Source organism: Amphiura filiformis, chromosome 2, assembly GCF_039555335.1.
Source record: "Amphiura filiformis chromosome 2, Afil_fr2py, whole genome shotgun sequence".
NCBI lineage: Eukaryota > Metazoa > Echinodermata > Ophiuroidea > Amphilepidida > Amphiuridae > Amphiura > Amphiura filiformis.
The window spans coordinates 34,709,350-34,737,088 of record NC_092629.1 but is presented as its reverse complement, the minus strand read 5'-3'; the positions used below and the strand labels follow the sequence as shown (position 1 = coordinate 34,737,088).

Below are 27,739 nucleotides of genomic sequence, written 5' to 3'. Positions count from 1 at the left end.
AAGACTAGAAATTCATATCTGGTGTACACCTAAAGTTATTAGGGGTCAAAATTTGCCGACTTTAAGTGCCATTTGTGGCTGAACCACTTTAGGGGTGGCCTAAAATTCTGTAGGGTCTAGAAATTTCTTTTTTGAATTGCTCATAGACATTGGCATATGGTTAATCCATTCTGAACATAATTAGGACCTGTAAGTGCACTGTGACATTATCATAGGTCCTTCAAAATCAAGATAATTTGATTGAACAGTATGAAGTGCTGATTTTGACCCCCTCTGAAATCCCAACGAAATTCCGAAATCTATCTTTTTTGGCATTAGGTATTTCAGACACAGCCAGTGAGTGACCACGTTGAAAAAGAGGATCACAACTGATTCAATTAAGAAGAAAGTGCCCATCAAAGAGAGCACTTTGTCATTTGGACCCCTTAAATTCACAATTTTGGTCGAGGTCGCCAAACTATGATTGCCGGCCATTCGCAAACGATAGGGAACTTGATTTTTTTTATTGTGAACTCAAATAGGGATCCATGAAAGGTACCCTAAGCCAAAGGAGAGCAAAATCCAAGAGGGTTCGTGTACACTCAATCTGTTTCGACATGGACTGACCCTATAGTTAATGAGCTAAGAGGACTGTAAAGGCTCATTAATATGTAATTATTGCCAATATTTTGCTAAAAATCAATGCATAAATGTTCACGGTACTTTTATTTTGCATACCGTACTTTTGCCCTGAAACTTGGTCAAAGTGTTTCTAATATGTTCTAATGTATTATATAGTGAAGCCGCCCCCTAATTTGCATAATTAATGAGCTAATTTGCATAAATGCTAATTAATTATGCAAATTAGGACGGCTAGCTCATTAATTATGCATAAATTATCTGGAAGTCATTAGGAACACTTTGACCAAGTTTGAAACCAATACTCTATTAAATAAAAATGTTATGAACATTTATATGCATTGGATTTTCGCAAAATATTGGCAAAAATTACATATTAATGAGCACTTTCAAGTCATATTAGCTCATTAACTGTAGTGATAAAAACAATACAATACAAAGACATTTAAAATGTATGTATTATGAAAACCGTATGTCCGATTAGCTTCAAACAAAAGGCATATGGATCATTGTTCTCTGCCCTACTCAATTAATATGTTTAAAACGTAAATAGAGCACTTCCAAAATGCCTCAACACAATTGCACCACCCCTTAGGTTTTTCAATCATGTTAAAATCGGACTTTTGACCAAACCGACTGGAAAACAAGACTATGCTTTTTACGCAACCAATTTTTAGGTCGAGGGTCATTTCAAGGTCAATTATCTCAACTTCGTTACGAGATATGTCACGGGTTTTCTGTGTAAGTAAGCTTAAAGAAAAAAAACTTGTTTACACTGAGCTGAACTAAAAGATACTTTGAATTTGCTGAAAACAGAAGATTCCTCTGGAAGTTAACTTCGTTTTAATACTGACATTGTAACGTGTATGCCAACATGGCATTGTATAAAGTGGTTAGTCGACAGTCAATCTGCAATCGTTTTCTGCCGGTTTTGTCCCGCAGTAAAGCAACGGCGTCATCCGCGGCCGCAACTCGTATCCTTATTTATGGATCATATGATTAATGAATATTAAATCCAAGTCAGTTTGTTTTTAGAAATATTTTTTACGATTCCATTGCATTCTCATGATTCTGCAGGGAGCTGTAAACTTGGCCTAGATGATTTTGGTTTAGTTTAGAATTAATACTCGAGCTAATTCAAGTCTAGCCACAAATTCTGAATTAGTTCACCCATGTCCATGACAATGACTGAATCATGTTTCACAATGCAAACTTAAAAAACAGGCAAAGCAGACATGTCATTTATCGTTATGACATTTTCGTTATTGATTGATGCTGCCCTATTTTAATAAGTTTGCACTGATGAAGAGTCATCTCAGTTTGGGTGCTGCGATTTGGATCATGTGCTAATTCATTTTGATTTATTCTGGATAAATAATGGAGTATTAATTACAATTTCAAGCATAGTAGTTCAAGAACCTATATGATTAATAATAATATTTATAACAAACATGCAACTATTTAAGCTACAGGAGCCTTGCATTTTTACATTATGTGCAAAATCTATCTCTATTATTGAAATCATGAAATTTGAAATTGTGTTGCACCCGATCTGTGTACAGATCCTCCTATACCGTTGAGTTGTGCAGAGCCAGAACAACTATGTCTATGGTATACATGTAGGTTCCAGTTCAGTGTTCGATTTACCTGGATTCGCATCGCAAAATGCGAGTCATTTTTTACAAACTGCTACTCAACTACACAGACCAGTAGCAAAAAATGCGATCCCAAAAAATTGGGGAAAAATGCCTACTTGCGATCGTGAACCACGCTGATATACCATCATTTGCAAGTTGCCATTTGTCGAAGTCAAAAATGTTTCCATAAATTCTATTTCCAAGAAAATAATCCACAAAAATATGACTCAAAAGTCCCTAAATCGTGATGTTTACGCCATTAAGGGATCCAAAATGAGCGTTTATTGCGTTTCGACAGTATTTTGTGTGGGACATGAGAGCACCTCAGACCTATCGAATTGCATTCTGAACACGAAGCATGTCTTTCTGATATCAAATAATATTCATTTTTTAAATCACAATATAATACAAATTTTATGACAAATTATAAAAATTTGATATTTTTCAAATTTTTGATATATAACAGTCCTCGAAGTAAATTATATAAATCTAATGATATATTCTTAAAGCGTATGTAGCAGGGAGGAAAAGCCGACGGTCAATTGAAAATTTTGACCTTTCATATTGAAGATATGTATTTTTTTCCCCAAAAGACCTAAATTTTTTGGTGGTTTGGGAAAAAAATCCATATCTTCAATACTGAAAAGGTCAAAATTTTCAATTGATCGTCGGCTTTTCATCCCACCTACATACACTTTAAGTATAACTCATCAGATTTATAAAGTTTACTTCAAGTACTGTTAAATATCAAAAATATCAATTTTAATGATTTGCCATAAAATGTGTATTAAATTGCTAATTTCAAAAATCAAAATTATTTGATATCAGAATGACATTCTTCGATTCAGAATGCAATTCGATATGTCTGATGTGCTCTAATGTCCCAAAATAAATACTGTCCAAACGCTCATACCCCAGCCCTTAAACTAAATACAGTATCCTCCCTTGTATGCAAATTTATTTCCATGACGTGTTGTGTTACAAACTTCCATGTATTACCAGATAACTAAAAACGTGCATTAAGGCTGGCATTTTCGGTCGGGTAAACGGGTACCGCCGAGATTACATTACCGGTAGGAAATACCCTCCCGGTACCGAATTCAAAAAAAAAAAAAAGTTTTTTATTTTTTGGTTTTGTAGTGTCCCTGGACCTAGACCTAAATGCTAGGATCATTCATGGTTGACCTAAAAAAAAAAAAAAAAAAAAAATTCAATACATTTTGAAATCATTAATAGACTATGACATGCATACAAATTATCAATTTTCATATAAAAAATAACAAAATATCTTGAAATTTTTTTTTTTTTTTTTTTTTTTTAGGTCAACCATGAATGATCCTGGCATTTTTTTCTAGGTCCAGAGACACTACAAAACCTTAAAATAAAAACTTTAAAAAAAAAAAAAATTTTTTTTTTTTTTTTTTTTTTTGGTACCCGGTTACCCGCCTGAAAATTGCGGCGGGTACCGGGTACAAAATTACCCGAAAATGCCAGGCCTAACGTGCATATTAATTTTATGACGTCATAGAAGTAGCACTGTTTATATGGTGTATAGTTCAGTGGTGATATGGAAATATCGTGTGTCCAGTGTCCTTGGTGACAATCTTCCAAAATTATACAAGATTTTTAGGATTTCATAGATTCCTCACATTATTTTAATGCTTAACAGCTAATAAATTAGTGAGTTTCCTCTACTCAAAAATGTAGGACTTCTCTTGATTACTGAAGGAAAATTTGCGTTTAGAAAGGGCACACGATAATCAGCTTAGGAAGTTTAGGTGCCGAATTTTGAACCACATTCGGTCTGCAACACTGCAGTTGCATAACATTTTTTAAGCATTGAGTACTGGGATTGAGTAATCTGTGAGAAGATAAGAAAATACAAAAAATCGATAAAATATGGTGAAAACAAACTGCTACTCAAAATTTTGGAATTGCTACTCAAATCTGAAAGTGAGTAGCAATTTTTGCTACACAAAAAAATAGATGAAAATCGAACACTGTTCCAGTTTCCTGTAGGCTGTAAAATACATTCGAGGCTATGTTTCATTCAAAATCTAGTCGGATTCGCTGAAGCATGATTGACACCATGACCATGTAAAGCAATGTAACTTACTGTAGTTCAGAAGTTAACACAGCTGATCACAACAGGCGATCGCATCGAAATTGTTTCTTAAAATTGCACTTAAACAAAATTTTGGATTGTTCAAAATCTTTACTCCAATCGTACCTAGTCGACTCATCAAAATAAATTTCATCCAAATTTCAACATACAAAATGAATAACATCTGCTGGCATCGAATGTGTAATTACCATGTGCAAATTTGAAGCTGGAGTTCTTTGACGAAGCCACGCGCAAAGTTCTCGAGTAAGTTTAGAACAACTTGTCTATAGGCCAACAAGTAGCGTAGAATTCTTGACCTTTTTTTTTCAAAAATTGTAACCACAAAACAAAACCAGTGGCATTCCATTTTTTGACAATAATGTTTGAAGGGGGATTCATGTTTCTTTCAGCAGTGCACTGTAGCCAGACTTTTAGTGTGTGTGGGGGGGGGGGGGCAAAGTTTTCCCCCCATGTGATGCGATCAAGCAAAATCAGTCGGGAACTCGGAAATATTAAATTTTCAGTTTCTTATACATTGTAGGATAGTAAAAAGCATTTCCTAAGCTGCATTTTGAAGAAAACTCCATTGAAATTGAGCAACCAGTTCCAAAGATGTGAGCAATTAAAGAGTCTGTTTAAAATCAAAGGGAAACAAAAGGAAATGTTTTCTCTGTTTGGCTATATCTCAAAATCAATAGTTCCGACTGATTTTGCTTGATCGCATCACATATCACAAAGTAACTCTTTGCTTGATGCTGTCCCCATTTTATCCCTGAATTTTTTTCCCTGAGTCTGAAAACTTTGCAATAAAGGAAGGGGGTCAAAATCACCCGTTTTCACTGTATACATTATATACGTATGTATCTGAACATGTTTTCTATGAACTCTGATCTCTTTCCTCTTTTTTTGAGGGGGGAGGGTGGGAACTAGGGTGCCCCCTTGTCCTTATTAGGTGAGGACCCTGGGATATACATACAGCTACACAGTGTAAACATAAGAGCAGATCTGGGGAGGGGGAGGGAGTGAATTTCAAATGGGGTTACCTGAATGGGTGACTTCATCTAAATCTACACCCCCTGTGTGAATATTACTACTGAATAAGGTCATGTCTTATACTGGTGATGTATGGATTTCAACTGGAATTTGCCCTTTGCAAGGAACTGCCATCTTTCTACCATTTGAAGTTCACCCTGCAAATGCATGTGCAAAATGTGCATTTGAAGTTCTTGCACGCTTTTCTAGTAATGTGCCAGAAGGCAACATATACGCGGTAATCAAAGCATCACACACTTTATGGGTAGAACCTCGTTTTGAGATGACCGAGTGATCGGTGAATAGCCCAATGTTTACCATTTGGATCCTTGACACACAACACAGAAACAGATCCCAGCGGTCAGCCACCATCGAAACCCAAATTGGCTAAATTTGACTACAAAGATGCGTTGAATCTGGATAAGTTACTGACAGAGGAAGAGATTATGGTGAGAGATCAGTTCCATGACTACTGCCAGGAGAAACTCATGCCTAGAATACTACTAGCTAACAGAAATGAAGGTAATTGTATAAACTATTCCAGAAATCAGTTATTGCTTTGCATTTTTTTTTTATTGCAAATTACTATTTATTCAGAGTTGTTCCCTCCAGAAATTGTTTGGAAGGGAACAAATCCCCTATAAACAGTGCTAATCATTTGAGCGCAACTGAAAGTTGCAGCAGAGAATCAAAAATTGTAGCGGGCAACAAAAAACGCAGCATCTTCTGCAGCAGCGATGTCATCACAGCCAGCGTTGCAGCCTGCAAAAATGTTGGACTCTCTACTGGCCTTTAAGGAGTCACCATCCATGGTTATGGCTCTAACTATTTGTTTCTTGTTTTTAGTTTTTCACAGAGAAATCATCCCAGAGATGGGTTCTATGGGTGTATTAGGAGCCACCATCCAGGGTTACGGCTGTGCTGGTGTGTCGTCTGTAGCATACGGCCTTCTGGCCAGGGAATGTGAGAGAGTAGACAGCGCTTATAGGTCTATAATGAGTGTGCAGTCATCGCTGGTTATGCATCCAATACATGCCTATGGCACAGAAGAGCAGAGACAGAAATATCTTCCAAAATTAGGTAAGATAAAAAGAACGGACTGATTTGGTAGTTCCTGAAATACTTTGCAAAGACACCCAGGTCTGGTCATGGTCAATGCCGTCATGTGATGGCGTAGTTATGAGGTTCTTTTGTATAAAATTTTGAGAATTATTGAAATGGTCAATTTAGAGAATAAACGATAGGAATTTAGGTGTAACAAATACTACATGGTTTATATTGAGGAAATAAGACACACTATTTTCCCGAGGTCACTGGCTACTGTAACAGGCCTATCACCTGAACCGGAAGGGTGAGGGGTGATAGGCCCGTACCAAGGGAAAATAGTGTGCCTTTACCCCGATATAAACCATGTACTTTTTGTTTTATTACACATCAATGTGACTCTGGCGATAAGATTGTAGAGAAACAGTCTGCACTATTTCCCTAGGGAAATAGCACCTGACAGTAGGAATTGATAAATGAATGGGCATGATTAGTTCATGAATGTTGATGAGGTGTAATAATTCACACATAATAATGTGATACATTATATGCGTAGCTAGTGCACACCTAGCACTAAGAGTGTGAGATTTCATAAGGTCGAATGGTTACTACAATGCTGAGCTTAAGGCCCAGTCCACACTAGTATATTTTCGTCATCGTGTCGTAATTACCCGATTATGACACGATTATGATAAATGAATGATGAGAGCGTCCACCCGGTCAGCATCTCGTCATTGTGTCGTAATAAATTCACGCTACGGTAATTACGAAGCCCATTGAGTAAACATAAATACAACGACAAAATGCGTACACACGGGTAATTTCCATCATTAATTACCACACGATCATGCTAGAAACCGGCCCAATGATGGAAATTTTCATCATTCGCGAATGATGACACGATTGTAGTATGCCGATGACATTGAGCGGACACACGGTACTAATATTATAATACGATTATGACACGATCGTAATCGACGGGAAAAAACACACTCGTGTGGACCGGGCCTAAGATACATCACTAACGCATGCGTGTGCATCAACTATAGCTTTAGTCTCCTCCGCCTTCTCAGCATGCTAGTTTGATTACACACACAATGTGGAGTGACTGGAATCACACTAATAATGGCAGAGGAGAATACTAGCTGGTCAGATGGTCTAATTCTATCAAGCATATAATACGTCAACAATCGTCGTCATATTCTACAGCACGTAGTGGTATTTATACTATTCAGCAAATTACTTCAGCGGTGTCTGTCTGCTCTGTCTGATTACCATATAAAAAGAAGTAGGTCACATGATGCTTACAACGCAGCTTAACCAGTGAATGAGGTGCTGATGTGATGATGTCGTGATTCAACAGCAAACCCCAGAAGTACTGTGCTGAAAACTATAATTGAATCATGTCATCATCACATCGGCACCTCATGCACTGAACAAGCTGTCTCACGCAGTGATCTAGTCATGAAGAGCAGTTGGACACTGCTGAAAGACTTTGCTGAAATCTATAATTTGCTTTCACAAATTCTTTCCCTGTTTCGCTCAACAATAATAAACTGGATCTCCACAAAGTTTTGACATTTTGTTACTTTTGGTTTGTTTGTTTGTTTGTTCACAGCTACTGGTGAGTTGATAGGTGCATTTGGATTGACAGAACCTAACCATGGTAGCGACCCAGCAGGCATGGAAACAAAGGCTGTGTATAACCCATCAAGTAAAACATTCACATTGAATGGAAGCAAATCATGGTTAGTAACATAAAAATACTAAATACATCACAATAAGTAGCTTGACTGAACCCAACCATGTTAGTGACTCAGCTTGTCGTCTATCACACGGTAGATGATAGTAAAAACAACCATCACTATTGTTTATTCGCTAAATCCTTCTTTGAATAAGCCCAATAATATATTGCACAATTTGACACCCAGGCACAGATCAAAGAGGTTTGGAATGAGGCTGATGAAAAGGTCAATATGGTGTACTGATGAGAAGGGGACCCTCCCACATGTACATCTACCTGGAGGTGGGGGCATCCCTGCTCCCTCACCACCCTGGGTGTCAGCAGCTTGCAAAACATGATTGTGCATTGAAAATTATGCACTGACAACACAGTTTTGTATTGGGTGCTTGATGGAACAAGAGACCTTTCTTAAACTGGATAAGGCTTTGTGATCTTGTTAAACACTTCTGCCTTTATTAAAACAAAATTGGTTTTGATTGCCTTTCCTTGTTTTTTTAGGATAACAAATTCACCAATCGCAGACGTATTCATCGTGTGGGCCAAGAATCAGGCAGATGACAATAGGATACGAGGATTTATCTTGGAGAAAGGAATGAAAGGTTTATCAGCACCAAAGATTGAAGGAAAATTTGCTCTCAGGGCCTCAATCACTGGGCAAATTGTAATGGAAGATGTGGAGATACCGGAGGAAAATATGCTTCCAAATGCCTCGGGTCTTGGGGTAAGTCTAATAATTGTTTGTTGGCTTGTTTGCTCCATAATGGAGTAGACTTGGGACAAGTCCTGGGAGTGAAAGGAAATTTGCTCTCAGGGCACCAATCACTTGGGAAAATCTAATGAAATGTGGAGAAAGCTGACCTGTTATGGAATGTGACAAATTACAACTCACTGCTATCACTTCTGTCACGGCACAGAAATGCACCAACAAAAAAGGTTTACTCCTTGCTCACAGTGCATTAATTTTGCGCTAGGCCATTGCAGCCATCTTGGATATGTGAGCGAGGGAAAGCATATAAAATTTGTCATAAACATTTCAAATAATTATTCCTCATTCTTCATAAACAAGCTTTTAAATTCATCTTGACTGCACAAAAAGATGGCTGCACATTCCATGGCAACCATCTTGGATGCATGCACAGGAAATGGAGTATTCCCATTTATGGATTGAGCACAGGAAGGGTTAAGTCCCTGAAATGCTGATTTCACATCATAAAATTGAAGACTTATTTCTTGATTGCAGGGTCCGTTTGGTTGTCTTAACAATGCTAGGTTTGGTATTGCATGGGGAGCTCTCGGAGCAGCAGAATTCTGTTTGGAGACGGCAAGGCAATATACATTAGACAGGTAAGTACGTGCATGTAGGCTATTCTAGTTGAAATCCATACATTCCCTATAGAAGATATGACCTTAATCTCCTACACAGGGGGTGTAGATTTCATATGGAGTCACCCATTCAGGTAACCCCATTTGAAGTTCACACCCCCTGTGTCATGTCTTCCATGGGGGTGTGTGGATTTCAACTGGATTAGCTCAATTCTCCCAAAAGGTGGGTTGGACAAGAGCATAACCTAGCCATGATTTCTTTTACTATACAGTAAGCCAAATAATTAAGGTACCAGTTATGTTCACCCTTGTATATCCTAAACAAAGACAGATATGTCATAATTGGAACCAGCAGCCAATAGCTACATCTTTTAGCTCAAATTTAAGACCTTATTTGTTGAAATTGTTCAAGAAATAAAGACACAATGATCCAAAAACTCAAGGAAGATGCCAATTTAAAAGTTGCAGTTTGCTCCATATGATGCCCTATTGATTTTTACACAACACGTTCGCGAACAAGCGAACTAGCGCCTTGCTTCCATTGATTAGCACGTTAAAACTACCGTTGTGCTTTCATTGATTAGAAAACAAAAGTGCAACTTTTGATTTTGTTTCTTCATTAGGTTTTAGATCACTGTTTCTTTAATTCTCAACTAATTTCAACGAATAAGGTCTTAAATCAGAGCTTGTTTTAATCTTTAATATTTGTCTTTCTTTAGGATATACAGGAGTGACACAACTGGTACCTTAATTGTTTGGCTTACTGTATACCTCAAATGTTTCCCTATCACTGGCATCAACAACACAGATGCATGCATAATGACCGTATCATCTACAAAAGTCAAAAGTTTGAACACTTTTGTAAAAGAAGGATTGTTTTAAACCATATTTTATTTATACTTGACATACTGAAATTTGTTTCCTACTACTACGTCTACAGCCCTCCCCCTTCCCCACCAATTAATGTTGAGGGTCTCTAGGGGTGCATGACCAAATAAACAACTGGCAACATTGACCAGGAGGAATGGGGGGGGGGGGTGGTGGGCATATTTGAAGTACCCCTATCAAAGTGTTCCAACCATTTTGACTGGGATTGTAGGTCTGTGACTGAGTGTACCTAAAGATTAGGATTATGGCTTACCTGATTTATCCAAAGGATATCTGGTCAATATACAATTGTGTCATTCAAACATTATTTTCTTTTCCACGCTTATTATTACAAATTATTTGTTTCAGAGATGTCAAATTGGTGTCCATCTGTGATTACGAGAAAACAACTGTAACAAACAAGATTTGTTGCAATGGGTTAATCCAGTTGAAATCCATACACCCCCTATGGAAGACATGACTATAATCTTCCACATAGGGAGTGTGAATTTCAAATGGGATAACCTGAATGGGTAATTCCATTTGAAATCTACTCCGTCTGTGTGGGAGATTATGGTCATGTTAGTTTATGGAATTTCATCTGGAAATAGCCCAATATCTGCATCCACAGTATCGTCTGTTTGCGACAACTCTCGCTTAGCCGCTGGTTAAGCTTTGGGCTGTTCCAGTTCAAATCCATACACCTCATATGGAAGACATGATCATAATCTCTCACACAGGGGGTGTTTGTAAATGGAGTCATCCATTTAGGTAGCCCATTTGGAATTCACACTCGGTGTGGAAAATGAAGATCATGTCTTATGTTTCCATGGGGGTGTATGTATTTTAACTATAATAGCCAATAATTGGTGATATCTTGATGTTGTATTGAGACTATGTCTTACACTTCACATGTGCTGGTTTTCTCTCACAGAATCCAATTTGGTAAACCCTTAGCAGTAAACCAATTGATGCAGAAGAAGATGGCAGACATGTTGACTGAAATCTCTATAGGATTACAAGCATGTGTGCAAGTAGGAAGGCTTAAAGATGAAGGAAAGTAAGTCAACCTTTAGCAATATGTAGTACTTAGCAGTAGGTGACCCTTAGCTGTATGTAGCCCTTAGCAGTGAGCAACCCTTAGCAGTATGTAGGCCTTAGCATTAAGTAACCCTTAGCAGTATGTAGCCCTTCGCAGTGAGTAACCCTTAGCAGTGAGTAACCTTTAGCAGTAAACCAATTATTGATGCAGATGAATATGGCAGACATGTTGACTGAAGATGAAGTAACTTGTACTTGAAGCAGCAAGTTTTGGATCAAACTCAAGTGAAATGTGATGCTGAACGTTCTGTATAGCGGGACATTTTTACAGGGTTTAAATTTCACGCTTTTCACAGGGTCGAACAGGCAGCCTTGATTTTTTAACCCTATGAAAATATTTATTACACATAGAACTTAATGTGAATATATTTGGAATCGTGTAAAATTAACCCAGCAAAAATATGCCACTACACACTAATACCCTACAACTTACAAGTCAAGATTTTCTTTGATAATGCACCCACATAAATTAAATTTTCTAACCATTCAGAGTTATGTGCCATGATTCGGACGTATACAAGCTTGAACGCAAAAGTGATAAACAATGGTTGACCCATTGGATTGGCAATGAGCGGGGGAAGAAGGGGCAGAGACTCCATCTCCTCTACATACTTGATTAGAGGTTAATTACTGCGCATTAGTTGTTTTGAGGGTATTGTGGAATATCTAAACATTGTGCTTTGGTACCAAGGAATATCGCTAGGTCCAAAGCACAATGCTTGAATATTTCACAATCCCACAAATTAAATGATGCAAAGTCGTTAACCTCATTCATAACCGTCACTTATCACTTTTTAAAATTCAATTTAGCTCACATTTTCTTCTTTTAAATTTGAAAACAAAATACAATTTTAACTGTATTATTTGTTTTCCCTGTAAAAATTGAATAGTTGATTAGGGAACTACCGCTAGTGACCAATCACACGAGGTGCAATAATGTGATGTCTAAATATGATGACAAGCATCCGCAAAAATTGTTCAACTGCATAACATCACACACAATGCGGTCATTGTAAATCGTACTTTTAGCTATGTCACGAGACGTGGTTATTATACTTTTACAATAAGCAGGTTATTCATGGTCTGTATTTAAAGGTTATTATCTGTGATGTAAAAAAACAAATTGGATGATGATATTTCGTTATAAATATATTTTAGGGAGGGGGTGATGCCCCATATAGCCTAGGCCAAAAAAAAATTGTTTGTTTGTCCACGTCCGACCGACCGTGTACTCTGGTCTCGACTGTGTCTTTTTTTTGTCTTTTTTTTAAATTTGCGTTGAATGTGCTAGTAAAACAGTGGTTAGTATAAATTTAAAAAAGAAAATGTAAAGAAAATGAACAGTATAACATGCAGAATCATCTCAAGAGTTAAACCAGTAAAGTGCTGTGTGTTTTGACTTATTTACCAGTCTTCAAATTGTCAGTTTCAAGTGCAATATCTGTAAAAAAAAAAAAAAAAAAATTCTCCGACCTACCGACCCAACTGTTTCATAAGCCTCTATGGACAAACAAACCTTTTTTTTTTGGCCCTATTCCCTAGACTAGCTCCCATAAATGTTTGATACCGCCCACAAGCCTTCTCTGGCCATGGGCCAGTTCGATTTTCACAAAATTTAGGAATTCCCCACTTGCATCCCTGCCTAAAGAAATAGGAATTATTTTTAATTCACTTTTCAGGTGTGATGTAATTTCCTCTTTATTTAATCTGTTTCTTTTCTATTTGTGTTGTAGGATGGCCCCAGAAATGATATCAATGATCAAGAGAAACAGCTGTGGAAAGGCATTGGAAATTGCCAGATTAGCACGAGATATGCTGGGTGGTAACGGAATCTCGGATGAATATCACGTCATTAGGCATGTGATGAATCTAGAAGCAGTCAACACTTACGAAGGTAAGCTAGAATTGCATATGGGTTCAACTTTTGGTTCACCTCAAGTTTGGTTGGTCGCAGCATTGAATCATGCATGTTAAGATAATCATGAGGAGCATACAAGGGCAGTTCGTCAGCATGCATGCGGCACAATCGCGAAAGCAGTGACGTCACTACAGCATAAGGCTGTCGATTTCCGTTAAATGCTCTAAACGTTTTAACTATACTTTTGGGATCCTTTTAAACATTAAACCGTCAATTTTTTTTTGGGGGGGAGAGATTGGTTTTGGAGGAGGGGTGACATTTTATTTTGGTTCGAGTTAGCAAACCAACTCATGGGGAGGGGTTCAACCCCTTAACTCACTGCAAAGACCACATAACACTGTTAGGCACCACGTTTTGGTGTGGCATAACAATTTTACAATATTGACCTTTTTCGGTAAATCCCATAAGCCTTTGCGAATACACCTGAGAACTCGTCATTTGACGTCACACCAATCTGCGTCAATACGCACATCGTTTATCGAACATCGTTACTGCACATTGCAAGACGACGTGACGTCAAATGATGAGTTCTCAGGTGGGATTTAACAAAATGGTCAATTGAGGCTTGATCAACTAAGTGCTGCTTGTTTTCCCTCTTTCCATTAACTGCACTTGTTTATCTTTAATTTATTTTCCTATTTATTTCAGGCACACATGACATCCATGCCTTGATACTCGGCAGAGCAATCACCGGTTTACAAGCTTTTATGAAGTAACTACAACTTGCCAGTGTTGAATATTCTAGAAGAGGTACAAAGTGCACTATGAACCAAAATGGGCTATTCCATTTAAAATTCACATTATCCCTGTGGAAGATTTAGCTAAAGTCTTACACAGAGGGAGTATGAGTTTCAAATAGAGTAGAGACTAATGCCTAATCCAGTTCTGGAAAATGATTAATCCTGACCAATTACATTTGAAAAACATACTCCCCCTGTGGAATATACTTTGAAAATCTTCCACAGGGGAGTGTGGATTTCAACTGAATAGCCCAATGGTCTCAATTCCAAAGGCATAGCTCATTGACCTCCACTCAACAATCATGTCTTAAAATCTGACCTCAAGTTGTGGAGTATGCGTTTTTGTTCTCAATGCTTTTAGAGGTCATTCAATGAATGTACAAACGTATTGGCGGTTAAAGAATTGAGCCTTAGCAAACCCAGCCAACAAAAAAATGGTTTTAATGTGTAATAAATGTGTTTTGATTTTAGTCAAAATGTTTTAATAACATATTTAAATATCAGGTGATATAAAGGTCATGAAAACATTTTAAAATGTTTTATGAAAAAACACTAAGCCAACATTCGAAAAAATGTTAAGAGCAAAATATATTTTGGCAAATATTGTTTGCAATTTGCTAAATATTTTATCAACACTTCAGTATTTGAAATTTGAAAACTATAATAGTCCAATGCCATAATACAACAAAATATCATATTTGTATGTTGTTAAATTTGTGATCTAACATCTATTCGCGAAAAAAGAAAAAAAAACCTCTGTTGTACGGGCGGACGGATCTTTCAAGTAGGGTCGGTCGGTCAATCATTTTTTTCTTAGATTTTTTTTTGTCTGGAGGCTAAAATTACCCTAAAATTGGGGTTTTTTTCATCGCCTTATTACTATTTATACAGTATTCAATATGTTCAACCTTCAAGAACATATGTTTGGGGGTAAAAAAGATAGTAAGACGTAAGTGCTGAACTGAGGCATCGCAGCTAAATTTGTGTGAACTTGCGATCAACCATTGATGCTGCTTCGATACTTGTTATTAATTAATGAACTATCAACTAATTAATCAGAATTAATGTCGTAAGTTGATATTGATCAATACCGGTACATATAAAAAACGGTCAATGATTAACAATTGTCAAACAAGCATCAATGGTCAATCGAATGATCAAACAAATTTGGTTCCATTGCCTAAAATGTTGTAAATATGTTAATCTGTATAAAATGATGTCAATGCAGAATTGGACACCTGATATTCTATTTTTTGTGTAGTGGATTGGTCCAAAAATGCATGGAATTCCTGCAATGCAACCAGATATTTTAGGAATGTGGGAAATGTTTTGTGTCCAAAGGGGTGTAATATGGACATATACAGGGCCCAACGATTTACACAAATGAAAAAAACCCAGGAAATTGCATAGAAAAAAATATGAAACTGCACGGAGAAAAATGACCAATTTGGCAGGGAATTGCACATAAAATAGCAATTTGTGCTGGGACCTTTGAAGTGGTTGTGCAAGGCTTACAAGGTTTTAAGATCATTTTTTGTGAGCAAATGGCAAAAAGCAAATAAAAAACCCTGTATTTTGCTGAAATTGGTGGATTGCATGAAAAAAAAAATCAAATTACTCAGACCAAATCGTTGGGCCCTGCCGCCCTGGACATATATTATAAACACATGTACATAGTGTCTGTTTATGGAGAGGGGATATTAGTGGTCTTTGACTATATTGCACACAAGAAAGCATCTTTTCACTTGTACAAGAGCCCATCATTTTTAAATTCAACAATATTTATGTAATTTACGTTTTTAATAGATTTTAATTCTGATCTAGTATTTTGACATCTCTTTCGACATGATGGGACCTCTACAAACATCTGGAAAAAAAATGCTCTCAGATATTTTGTGAGTGTAGAAAATTAACTTATGGATGCAGGAGAGGTTTTTTAATCCTAATATTTGAGAGTGGACACATCAGGGGGTGAAATTAACAGATGTGTGGTCAAGTCATCAAACTCAAGGCTCGAGTCGAGTCATCTATATAGGGCTTGATTTGAGTCATTGAGTCCTAAGAGTTTGAGTCTAATTTATTTTTGACTCTAGAAACAAGTCCCAAAATGTCGAGTTAAGTCATTTGGGTCAAGTTAGTCATTATAAGTATGGAAATTAATGCTTCAGGCAAAAAAAAAAAAGGAAATTGCCTATTATTTGCCAACATGCAAAATGTTACATATTTGTGTAGAAAAACCAAGCAATCAAAAACAATTTTTGAATTTATGTATTGAGATGTATTGGCCTATCTATCCACTTGAAATCCTCAATCCTCAATTGAACTGTTATATCGAGGGATTAGAAGTATCTGTTTTACTGATTCTGCATAATATTTGCCTGCAATTTGGAAAATATTTCAAATACTTTCACATTATCCCAAAAACTTCTTCATGTGTGCGATGGCATTCAAGTGGAATAGTCCATCTGATATATGTCAGATTCAATATCTGATGAACTCTGTTGATATTGAAAAATGGAAGTTGATATTATTTTTCCTTTTAGTCAGAAGTTTCAAAGTTATGGCAATTGTTCAGCTGAAATATCCAACCGAAGTATAGTTGGGCCGTAACCATATGTATACTTTATTTTTAGTATACTTGTTTATTGTTATTATTATTCTGTTTAATGGGCTATTCCAATTGTAATCTACACACCTCCTATGGAAGACCTGATTTTAATCTCTTACACAGGGGGTGTAGATTTCAAATGGAGTCACCCATTCAGGTAACCTCATTTGAAATTCACACTCCCTGTGTGGAAGATTAAGGTCATGTCTTCCATAGGGGGTGTATGGATTTCAACTGGAATAGCCTAATTCATAAAATGGTACATATTATTATGCATTAATTTTGTTCCATCAGTTTTTTAATTATATGGGATATTACAGTAGAAGAAGTACCCAAGTGCAAATATTTAGTTTAAGAAATGTAGGCCATATTGGGCTAGTCCAGTTGAAATCCATACACCCCCTATAGAAGATAGACCTTAATCTCTCACACGGGGAGTGTAAATTTGTGAATTTCAAATGGAGTCAAACATTTGTGTGTTTGCTGGGTTTACAAATATTTGTGACCTGTGCATTTTTTTTCAAGGAATGGATAGATTTTTGCATAAAACTATTTCTGAAAACTTTGGCACTTCTTCCACTAGTCAGCACTATTATTATTATTTAATGTGAAGCATGGCAAATTGTGTTGAAAGCCTTTATTACTAAATGACAATTCAAGCAGCAGAGATATCATTCAAAATAAATCATACTATCAAAGCTTTTTAAAACTTTCTGAGGACAAGCAACCAATAGAAGTTGCAGAAATATGTTTATAATATGGAATAATATTTTAAATTAAAATATTAAGGGATCTGGAATGAGCGTTTCGACAGTATTTTTTGTGACATGAGAGCACATCAGACATCAAATTGCATTCTGAATACGAAGAATGTCTTTCTGATATCAAATAATTTTCATTTTTTGAAATTCACAATATAATACAAATTTTATGGCAAATGATTAAAAATTGATATTTTTCAAATTTTTGATATATAACAGTCCTTGAAGTAAATTTTATAAATCTAATGACATATTCTTAAAGTGTATGTAGTTGAAAAGCCGACGATCAATTGAAAATTTTGACCTTTCATATTGAAGATATGGATTTTTTTCCCATAAAGACCTATTTTTTTTTTGGTGTTTTGGAAAAAAAAATCCATATCTTCAATACGAAAGGTCAAAATTTTCAATTGATCATCGGCTTTTCATCCCACCTACATACACTTTAAGTATAAATCATCAGATTTATAAAGTTTACTTTGAGTGCTGTTAAATATAAAAATATCAATTTTTAATCATTTGCCATAAAATGTGTATTACATTGCGAATTTCAAAAAAATCAAAATTATTTGATATCATCAGGACATTCTTCGTAGTCAGAATGCAATTCGATATGTCTGATGTGCTCTAATGTCCCACAATAAATACTGTCCAAACGTTCATACCCCACCCCTTAAAAGGAGTTGTATTCTGGAGTAGGGAGAAGCGTATCTGACCTAATTAGCGCCCAGGTGCCTCTGTCAATCACTGCCATGGGAAGGGGGCACTTATTAAAATGATAAAATGAAAGTCAGTTTGGAATTTAGGTTAACATAGTACAGAATCCTAAAGCTTTTAAGGTTTTGATGATAATTCTATTTAGAAATTTGACAGTATAGGTGTATTTTAAAGGGGAAAGGGGGGGTGTTTAGACAGTTTGACACTTGTACAGTTCTGTAGGGGCGCTTAAAGCCATATTATAACATTTGCTGAGGAGGACGCCCTCACAGATTTTTTTACATTCATTTTGTCCACGATTATATTGTACTTTATTAAACCAATATACCCTGCAAAAATCCAGACTCTAGGTGCTGTGGTTTTGTCAAAATCCGAGATTTTGAATAAAACGCCGGAACCGGCGTTTTATTATTAAGATGGAATTATCAGTCGAACGCATACACGATGTTCATAACACTCATTACGTACACGGCGTGCGGGGTGATATACACAACAAAAGGTCGTACTATAACATGACCGAAGGAGTGGTACGTATTGGCGACATATGCGCTGGTAGTAAATTCCAATTTTCTTTGCTTTGCCGTAGTTGGTCGGCTCAAAAATAAAAGGGGATATATCTGACAGTGTAAAACTAACATATTATGGCAAAGAAATGCTAATCTATTTTGTATGAAAATGTTATAATATGGCTTTAATCAAGGGTGCTAAGTAGGTCGAGTACGGTAGACGTTTTAATAAATCATGCGAGGATGATTAAGTTACAAGTATTATGTTAAATAAATGGAGTATTACTATGACAAAATATCTGTCTTATTTGAATTTTTAATGCATCAATCTCATCCAAACGTAGTTAAACATGACATCAACTGCTCAGTGCCAGAAGTGGGCAAGGGCAATAGCAGCCATGTGTAGATGAGTGCAATGTATATTGTGTGTAAATGTTCACAGGGCAGCTATTTCATTTACCCACTTCCGGCACTGGACAGTCGATATGAAGTAAATTTGGCGTAGCTCTTTCAGTACAACCAGGAACACTGCAAAATTTTGAAAATTTAAGAATATCAAATTTCTCAAAAGTTAAATTTTAGAGCAAGGATGACCATTGTTACAGAAGGAATGTTAATGAGAAATTGTGATTTTTAGATGAACGTACATTACAGTATGCATAATTTGGGTGGGAATATGGGTTCTTTTCACACATTGGCCTGCATTTGTGGAAGATTCAAGAAAGTCATACACAGAGGGAGTATTCTTTTCTAATGGAATTTGCTATAGCTATAGCTAAAATAATAGTTTCTCGATCATGAGAGCTCAATATTGCGTTGGCGTACAACATGTACCACACACGCTTTGGGTAGCGCTGCATTTCCTATGTGGCACAATCGATCGCGCTATTGTGTCATTCCACTAAACTTGCGACATTACACGGTGCACGCAGTACATCATGCCCTCATGATCGAGAAACTATTATTTAAGCTATAATCATGCTTATATTCCCCTATATAGCTTCCATAATAGAGCGAGTATTTCAAATGGAACTTGCCTAACTATATTTTATTTAGAGCACCCTCTTTGGAACTATGTGGGATATCAAAACAGGGTAATGTTTTTTTAATCCAGGGAGTAACACATTTCCCATACTTGTAAAAAAACTCAAATTACATTCCAAATACTTATTTTTGTTTGTTATTTATTTATTACAAAATATCTAAACAACTAGACATATCTTACAGATTTTGAAATTTATTACTACAAGATGTGTTTACCAGAAATAGGAAAGGAAATTAAAGACAAAGAAAATATCTTATACTTCCCACAATGCATTTCTCCCATTTCAATTTTCTGTCCTGGTTTGCTATAAGTGCAACATTGGTTGATAGTGACAAAATGTATCTCAATTGATAGATCACATCCAGATCTTGCAAAATATGTTTATTTCTTGACTATCAACCCATGTTTACCCAGTCAGACCTATTCTCAAAATGAAAACAAAATTAATAAAAAGGAATCCAGTACGAAGTAACCTAAAGAACTGTTAATGTCAAAAATATAAATTTTAATAATTTGCCATAAAATTTGTATTATATCGGAATTTAAAAAAATTAAAATTATTTGATATCAGAAGGACAGTCCTCATATTCAAAATGCAATTTGATGTGTCTGATGTGCTCTTATGTCCCCCCCCCCAAATACTGTGCAAATGTTGCTATCCGATCCTCAAGTATGGTACAGATTGTCAATTTGAAAAGATTGCAGCAGCTCATAAAAAAGGTCATATTTAAATGGATTAAATGCCCGGGCTAGTCCATTTGAAATCCATACATCCCTTATGGAAGACATGACCTTAATATCCCACACAGGGGGTGTAGATTTCAAATGGAATCACCCATTCAGGTCGTCCAATGTGAAATTCACACTCCCTGTGTGGAAGATTAAGTTCATGTCTTTAAAGAGGTGTATAGATTTCAATTAGCATAGCCAAATTATTGGTTAATGCACTAAAAACAAAAATAAATACATGTAAAATGAATTAAGATATATACAAGATGACAATCAAATGATACCTGTTCCCACAAAATTAGTGAAAAGTCGCCAGGAAGAAAAGGGAGATGGTTCATCCAACATGTCAGAAAACAAGAATGCAATCGATATCCATACACCCCAACGGAAACCTTAATCTCCCACACAGGGTTGAAAGAGAGTCACTCATTTAGGTAACCCCATTTGAAATTCACACCCCTTGTGTGGAATATTATTCTTCCATAGGGGGTGTATTGATTTAACTGGATAGCCCAATTCTTTAAATTATCATGTTTTGATGAATCCAAGTGTGTGAAAATATTGGATCCAACACATAATAATGATAAAATTGGATGCTTTACGCCCAATATTTATTGGTCTCGCTATGAGTTTTAAAATATTGCGACTCGACTACGTCTTGTCCAATATTTTAAAACTCGTAGCTCGACCAATAAATATGGGCTCAATCGATCCAATTTTATATCAATATTGACTTTTGAACACCAAGCGAGGGAGCAACCCTGACAGGCTATTTTAAAGCTTATGATCCAGGAATTCCGGCTGTAACTTACAAATAAGGATTTCAACTTCCCTCTCATTTTTGTGGGAACAGGTGTTGATTATCATCACAATGAATTAAAGATAAATAAATCAAATGAGATGTAGTAAAATATTAAAACAATACTTGAGTGGTGTTTTTGTTGATTATATGATTGTCACTATCTACATTTACAAAATTCTAATCATTAAATTAAATAATTACACATCGGGTAAATTGGTTTACTCCTTTTGAAATCCATACACCTGCTACGGAAGACATGACCTTAATCTCCCACACAGGGAGTGTGAATTTCAAATGGGGTGACCTGAATGGGTGACTCCATTTGAAATATATACCCATGTGTAGATATTAAGGTCATGTTTTCCATAGAGGGTGTATGATTTCAACAGAAATGCTTCTCTTGCATGTTGAGTCAATTGGTTTTTTTTAAAGGCACAATCAACAAATTAAAAATCATTTTTAAGAGAAGTGTATGTGTGTTTGCTTACAACTTACTTACATTGTAAGTGATAAGAGTTTGAAAATGTGGTTCAAACAGCTACATAATAAAGCAATGGGTAAAAAACTATTTTTGCGGGATATTAAATTTGCAGTTCTAAAATGAACACCTAATAAAAACCTCTCAAATTCCCCACTGTACAGTAAAATAAAAAATATACACTTATGCACTTTTATTGCTAACTCTCTTTCTTCACTTGTATACAAGTTAACAACAAGTATTTTTTATATAAGAATAGAATTCATTTTCATCACTTTTTAAATATTATCAGCTTCAAGTATGGGCTAAAATCTAAATTTAGGATATAATAGTTATACTGTTTAAAATGATTGTCAAGATCACAAAAGAGCATGCTTGTTGTATTTCTCCCCATTAAACAATTTTTCCTAAAGATCATGCTTATCGTGATCACTAAATATTGCTGAAAAGCATCCTATAATCCAGGGATGCCAATGGCCAGAAGTGACTTTGCAGGAGAAGCCTGAAAAAGTACACATATTTGGGCTATAAAGCCTCAAAATGGGCTGAAAATAAATAAAAGTAGAAATTTGGAGTAACAAAAAGTAGAAGATCCTACAATTCCCACCAGTCCCAAGTACAGGAAAATACAGGGAAAAAAAAGAAAAAGAAAAAAAGATCCTACAATTGAATTAAATTTGGTATCTCTGATAATATTTTGTTAACAGAGAGTGAAAACATTTTTTTTGTCTGTGAATTGCGTTAGCCACCATGCACATATTTTGGGGTGCCAGCCCCCCGGGGTAAGGGGTGGCAAAAACAGGGGCAGCAAAAAACGAAGGGGGCGGCAAAAAGAATTAGTAAATAAAAAAGGGCGGACAATTTTGATAAAGCATAAAAAATTTTGAAAAAATGGCACTATACATCAAAATGTGCTGCTTTTAGGGCGCTAGCGCCTGAAACCTTTTTTTTTTTTTTTCTCTTCACTTTTCAAACGACCGAGAAAAAATTGGGTCAACCTTTTCGGGCTGTTGAGGAAGGGCGGCAAAATTGAATTTTCTTCAGCCCCGGGGGTTGGGGCGGCCACGGTACACCACTGGCCACTTCACAGACTATAGAGGGGTGGTTTATAATAAACTGTTAATCAGTATTATGCACAAATCAATAAAATAATAATTAAAGGGCATTTTGTGATCCACAGCATCACCCCCACTTTTCTCAAAAAAAGTTGAGATTTTTATATCACTGGAAACCTCTGGCTACATAATGTTTATGTACAAAAAATTCTTGCAGATTAATTCATTTGGCAAAGATATTGTGAAATTTGAATTTCGTTCCGGTATATCAGAACGAAATTACAACACATTGTCTATGGAGCCGTGTAATACACATAATCATGCCTAACTCGCAAAGCGCAAAACCGGAATCAACTGAAATTTTGGGAATAAGCTTTTTTCGTGGATATCTACTGAAAAATGTCATAAAAAGAGGATGCTAGGATCACAAAATACTCCTTTAATAGAGTCCGGGCCCTTAAAAAATGATGAAGGCCTGTATATTAACCTATGGGCCTTAAATGAGGTCAAAGTTTGAGTTGCAGCATATATGTAAAAAGATTATCTTAAAAAAATCTATTGTCCAACTATTGCTCCATTGTAACTAATACTACAATTGATAATATTGTAAAGCTTGGTATTACAAGTAAAAACTACATAGATAATATTTCTTATCTACTTATTTTACACTTACAGCGGTACCATACTAAGCAGTCGCAAGTGATGTAGCGTCATAAGGGGGTGAGGGGAGGGGGTCACATCGTCATCATCCCTATATCTTCGTGTTAAAAATTGCCATGATAGTACAGCGAATCCTCTCGTTTTTTAACAGCTACGCATCGCGATTTTGTTCGAGATAGGCCGAGCGACTCAGGCTAAGCATACCATGACTATCATATGAGATACCACAGCGTTTCTATATTCTACACATTATTACGATTTGTGCATGCTCTAGTACCCCATATGATGTTTCTATTAAAAAAAAAAATTTGTTTTCAGGTAAAACCAGGGTTTTGTTTCCAGTACACTCACTCGAAAAGCAGTACACTAATTAGCAGGGCCTTGCAGCTTGCTGTGGATATCTTTTACTGTATTTGTAAAGTAAAAAAATTGAAATCCGAAGTAAAAATTGAGATAAATTTAATTTTGAGAATGACAATTATACTTTATAGGTATAAAGGAATGCGTTTAGCCCATTCAGTTAAGTTCCAGGTGCACGTCCTATAACACAATGCATATGTAAACTTTCTTTATCTGTATTAATAATAGAATATTGATTTCAACGGAGTATTGAGCTGTATGGAAAAAAAAAATTTATAATACAGGGTGTTGACACTGTGGGGGTATGGACCCCTAATCGATTTGAAAATTAAAAAAATCCCAAAGGAAATTGCCAAAACATGGCTTGTGCCCCCCAGGTCTGGTGCCCCACCCCATAAGATGACTCACGCTACTCCACTGGCTGTCGCAACCAGATAATGATTGTTTTCTCCATCTACATCCATCGTTATTGATTAATGATTGCCGATATTATCAGAAGTCGCAGTGTAAAATCCCACGTTGACTTCTAGGCAATTAATACAATTATGAAGATTATCATTAATCCAGGTAATAACAACTATGAGCTTGGGATTATAATCAGATGTACTGGACTTACGTTTTGATGAGTGGCAATATTTCACATCCTATCTTGGATGCATCGGCTAGCATCAGTGGGCCTGATGATGCATCCCAGATCCAGTAGATCTGTTTATAATCTGTTTATAATCTCAAGTTCATAGTCTGTCTAGGCAATTAACTTTATAGCAACAGTAAATGCCTAAATAATACTGCTGATATTAGTTGTGGCAACTTTCAAGGCATGACTGAATACTGGACAGTGGTCACATTATTGATCAGGAAAGTGATTGTCGATATTATCAAAATGAAGTAGCCAGCATGACCCAGCATATAAAATCCCAATCAGGTCACCTCAAGGCTCTAGTCATAATTCCTACATAACAATGCTGATACCAGCTGTGGCAGCTTTCTAACCACAACTGTATAGCGTTTAATTGATCACAAAGCGATTGCCGATATCAATCTGAAGTCACTAGCATGCTCCAGCATAAAATTCCAACCAGTTGACCTCAAGGCAACTTAAGGTAAAGGTAAAGGAAGGCAAAGGAGACGATAAACAGTAATCGGAGTGCCCATCTCTCTTTCATTGGCGATTGGGCCAGACTCCTCCATGTAATATTGCTATAGGGGGATCGCTACACCTCATCTACAGCGAGTCTGTTACCTTCCCTGCATTTAAGCATGCCAGTACCCATTTAAACACCTGGGTGGGAGGAGTAATCGAGATAAAGTGCCTTATTCAAGGGCACAACACGATGGTGTCGCCGGGGCTCGAACCCGCAACGTTCCGATTACGAGTCAGTGCCCATTCCGCTTGGCCACCGTGCTCCTATACCGTGCTCTTTCTAGCCATATAAATGCAACTTGTTCAACCATATAAATGTCTACGTAACACTGCCGACACCTGCCGAGGCAACTTTCTAGCCGTGTCTGAATGTTGATAGTATTGCATTTCACTACCGACTTTTGATCGCATTTTTCTGTTACTTTATGCGACTACTATAGCATGATAAAGGCATTACTGTTAAATTTTGCACCATTTTTCCTATAAATAACATAATTAAATTACAAAATACTCATTTATGAACAAATTTAGGGATATAGGTTTTGTGTGTTGGACCACAGTGGTCATCGAATTCCTGTTTTGCAGAGGCTTGTGTGTAATGTGGCCAGGGACAGGCGATTTGCGCGGAAAAAAATAGCAAATTGCGCGGAACTCTTTTTTCAGAGCAAATCCTGCATCCCTGCCCATAGGAAAAAAATAGTCAATTGCGCGGAAAAAAAGTTCCGTGCAAATCGCCTGTCCCTTGCCTCTGTGTAATGCATAATAAATCACTGCACTTTAAAAAAAATAAAAGCACCACATCATTCCCCATGGCACAGTTCATTGACCTCAAATCAACAATCAAAGCTCAAAAGTTGACCTCAAGTTGTGGAGTATGATTTTTTGTAACCAACACATTAAGAGGTCAAGCTTTGAGTGTGAAAGCATATGGGTCAAAGGACTGTGCCTTGGTAGATGAGCATGTTTTAGATCTTAGTACTTAGTGGTTACAACAGGAGTTCCCAACCAGTGGGTTACAATGGGCTTTTCCAGTTAAAATCCATATAGGCCTACCCCCTATGGAAGACATGACATTAATCTCCCACACAGAGGGAGAAGATTTCAATGGACTAACACATTCAGGTAACCCCATTTGAAATTCACACTCCCTGTGTGTAAGATTAAGGTCATGTCTTCCATAGGGGATGTATGGATTTCATCTGGAATAGCCCAATGATTATCGCACCCAAATGTTTGACCATTTTTTTACAGTGTCAAGTTGCTATGGGTGCTAAATGAATTGCCTAAGCATCTCATGGATTACCGTATTTCGTCAAATAGTCGCCCCCTTAAATAAATGCCCCCACCACTTTTTTCAACCAAGATGTTTCAAAAATGCCGATATTTCCATGCTATCTTGTGTAGTATAAGCTTACCAAGTTGCCCACATGGTCGATAATAGCGTCACTTTTTGGCGAAAATCTGGATTGGAAACCCGGAAGTGAACCAGAAGTCAGTGTTTCTAGTTCACAGTTTGTCATTTTAGTGTGAGTTTTGAGTTTATCTAATGATTTTAACGGGAATTATCATTCTAAAATTGACCTTGAATAAACGCCCTCCCTTGGGAAAATGTAACGCCCCGGGGCGTTTATTTGACGAAATACGGTATATTGGGAATATTTAGAGTAATTATAATTTGTTCATCAATGTTGAAATTATGACAACATCATAATACATTGAAAGATCCGGCTGGTGTTTCAAACATTTAAAAAACATTCTGGATATCTTCTTAAGCAGAAATGTTGCCATCCCCATTTACTGTTTACATGAAATTACATGTAAATCAATACATCTATATCCAATTAAGTGATAAGGTCAGCAACACATCACACCCATCTAAACACTTGGCTTCATACACACAAAGAAATTAGTTCCTTCTTCACAAGATGAATCCATCCATCTCATTCTTCGTGATACCATGGCACAGTTAATGTTGTGTTGCTCGTCAAGATGCGGTGATCCTGGCTTCCATCTTGTGTACGTCACAGGATCATTAGATATCCACTCCCAGTTGCCCTCTACAAACTTGTCATTTGCACCTAGTATTAAAAAAAATTGAAAGAATTAAAGAATGATAAAATTTGAAAGTATTGTTTGTCAAAAACGCAATTTTGATTCTACTCGCAATTATACTACTATACTATTGGCCATGGGCTATTCCATTTAAAATCCACACTACCCCTGTGGAAGATTTTGGAAATATCTGCTACAGGGGGAGTATGAATTTCAAATGGAATGAGCACATTGGGCAGCATTTTGAATTTCATACACCTTTTAAGAAAGATTCCACCTGAATCTTCCCCTGATGGAGAGTGAGTTTCAAATGGAGCTGCTAATGTGTTAATTCTATTTGAAATTCATACTCCCCTGTGGAAGATATTTAGAAAATCTTCCACAGGGGGAGTATGGATTTTAAATGGAATAGCTTATTTCAACTCTCAGAGAGTCAAAGCACATTTCATAGGATGCAGCTTCAAATCCCAAGAATTTGCTTAAAGCGCTGGTTTACATAGGCTGGCATCACACAATAGGCAATATGTTTAAATTTAGGTTTCCCAAAATCTGGTTTGTGTAAATAAGGGGCTCAATGATATTTCTGCACATCAAAAGGGAGCCAAAAGATAATTTGATGCACCAGTGTAATAATAAATTTTATCAATAAAAAGGCCCTCCTCATCTTTTTGAAAAAATCCAGACGATCAACTTT

At 36.5% G+C, this 27,739-nt stretch overlaps 2 protein-coding genes and 1 long non-coding RNA gene across 3 annotated transcripts in view; 1 reads left to right on the top strand and 2 right to left on the bottom strand.

Moving 5' to 3' along the window:
* The first annotated feature begins 1,348 nt into the window (after positions 1-1,348).
* Positions 1,349-15,219, top strand: LOC140146126 (glutaryl-CoA dehydrogenase, mitochondrial-like). The gene is made up of 9 exons (XM_072167882.1): positions 1,349-1,592; positions 5,737-5,913; positions 6,238-6,471; positions 8,054-8,183; positions 8,678-8,900; positions 9,420-9,523; positions 11,304-11,429; positions 13,204-13,364; positions 14,037-15,219. The coding sequence occupies exons 1-9, from the start codon at positions 1,493-1,495 to the stop codon at positions 14,102-14,104; spliced, it is 1,323 nt and encodes a 440-aa protein (XP_072023983.1). The 5' UTR covers positions 1,349-1,492; the 3' UTR covers positions 14,105-15,219.
* Positions 15,220-19,887: 4,668 nt separating this feature from the next.
* On the bottom strand, positions 19,888-24,220 carry LOC140146125 (uncharacterized). The gene is made up of 2 exons (XR_011858192.1): positions 22,848-24,220; positions 19,888-22,716 (listed from the first exon to the last, which is right to left on the bottom strand). It is a non-coding gene; the product is annotated as an uncharacterized lncRNA (long non-coding RNA).
* Positions 24,221-25,775: 1,555 nt separating this feature from the next.
* LOC140146124 (FRAS1-related extracellular matrix protein 1-like) overlaps positions 25,776-27,739 on the bottom strand; it is a 67,371-nt gene continuing 65,407 nt past the window's right edge. Inside the window, exon 14 of the mRNA XM_072167880.1 lies at positions 25,776-27,071. Within this exon, the coding sequence (XP_072023981.1) occupies positions 26,869-27,071 (203 nt within the window). The 3' untranslated portion in view covers positions 25,776-26,868. The remainder of the gene's footprint in view (positions 27,072-27,739) is intronic.

Coding starts and splice junctions, on each gene's coding strand:
- LOC140146126 (XM_072167882.1), top strand. CDS start 1,493: ATGGCATTGTATAAAGTGGTTAGTCGACAGTCAATCTGCAATCGTTTT. Junction 6,472..8,053: donor GAAATATCTTCCAAAATTAG/GTAAGATAAAAA, acceptor GTTTGTTCACAG/CTACTGGTGAGTTGATAGGT. Junction 8,184..8,677: donor TTGAATGGAAGCAAATCATG/GTTAGTAACATA, acceptor TTGTTTTTTTAG/GATAACAAATTCACCAATCG.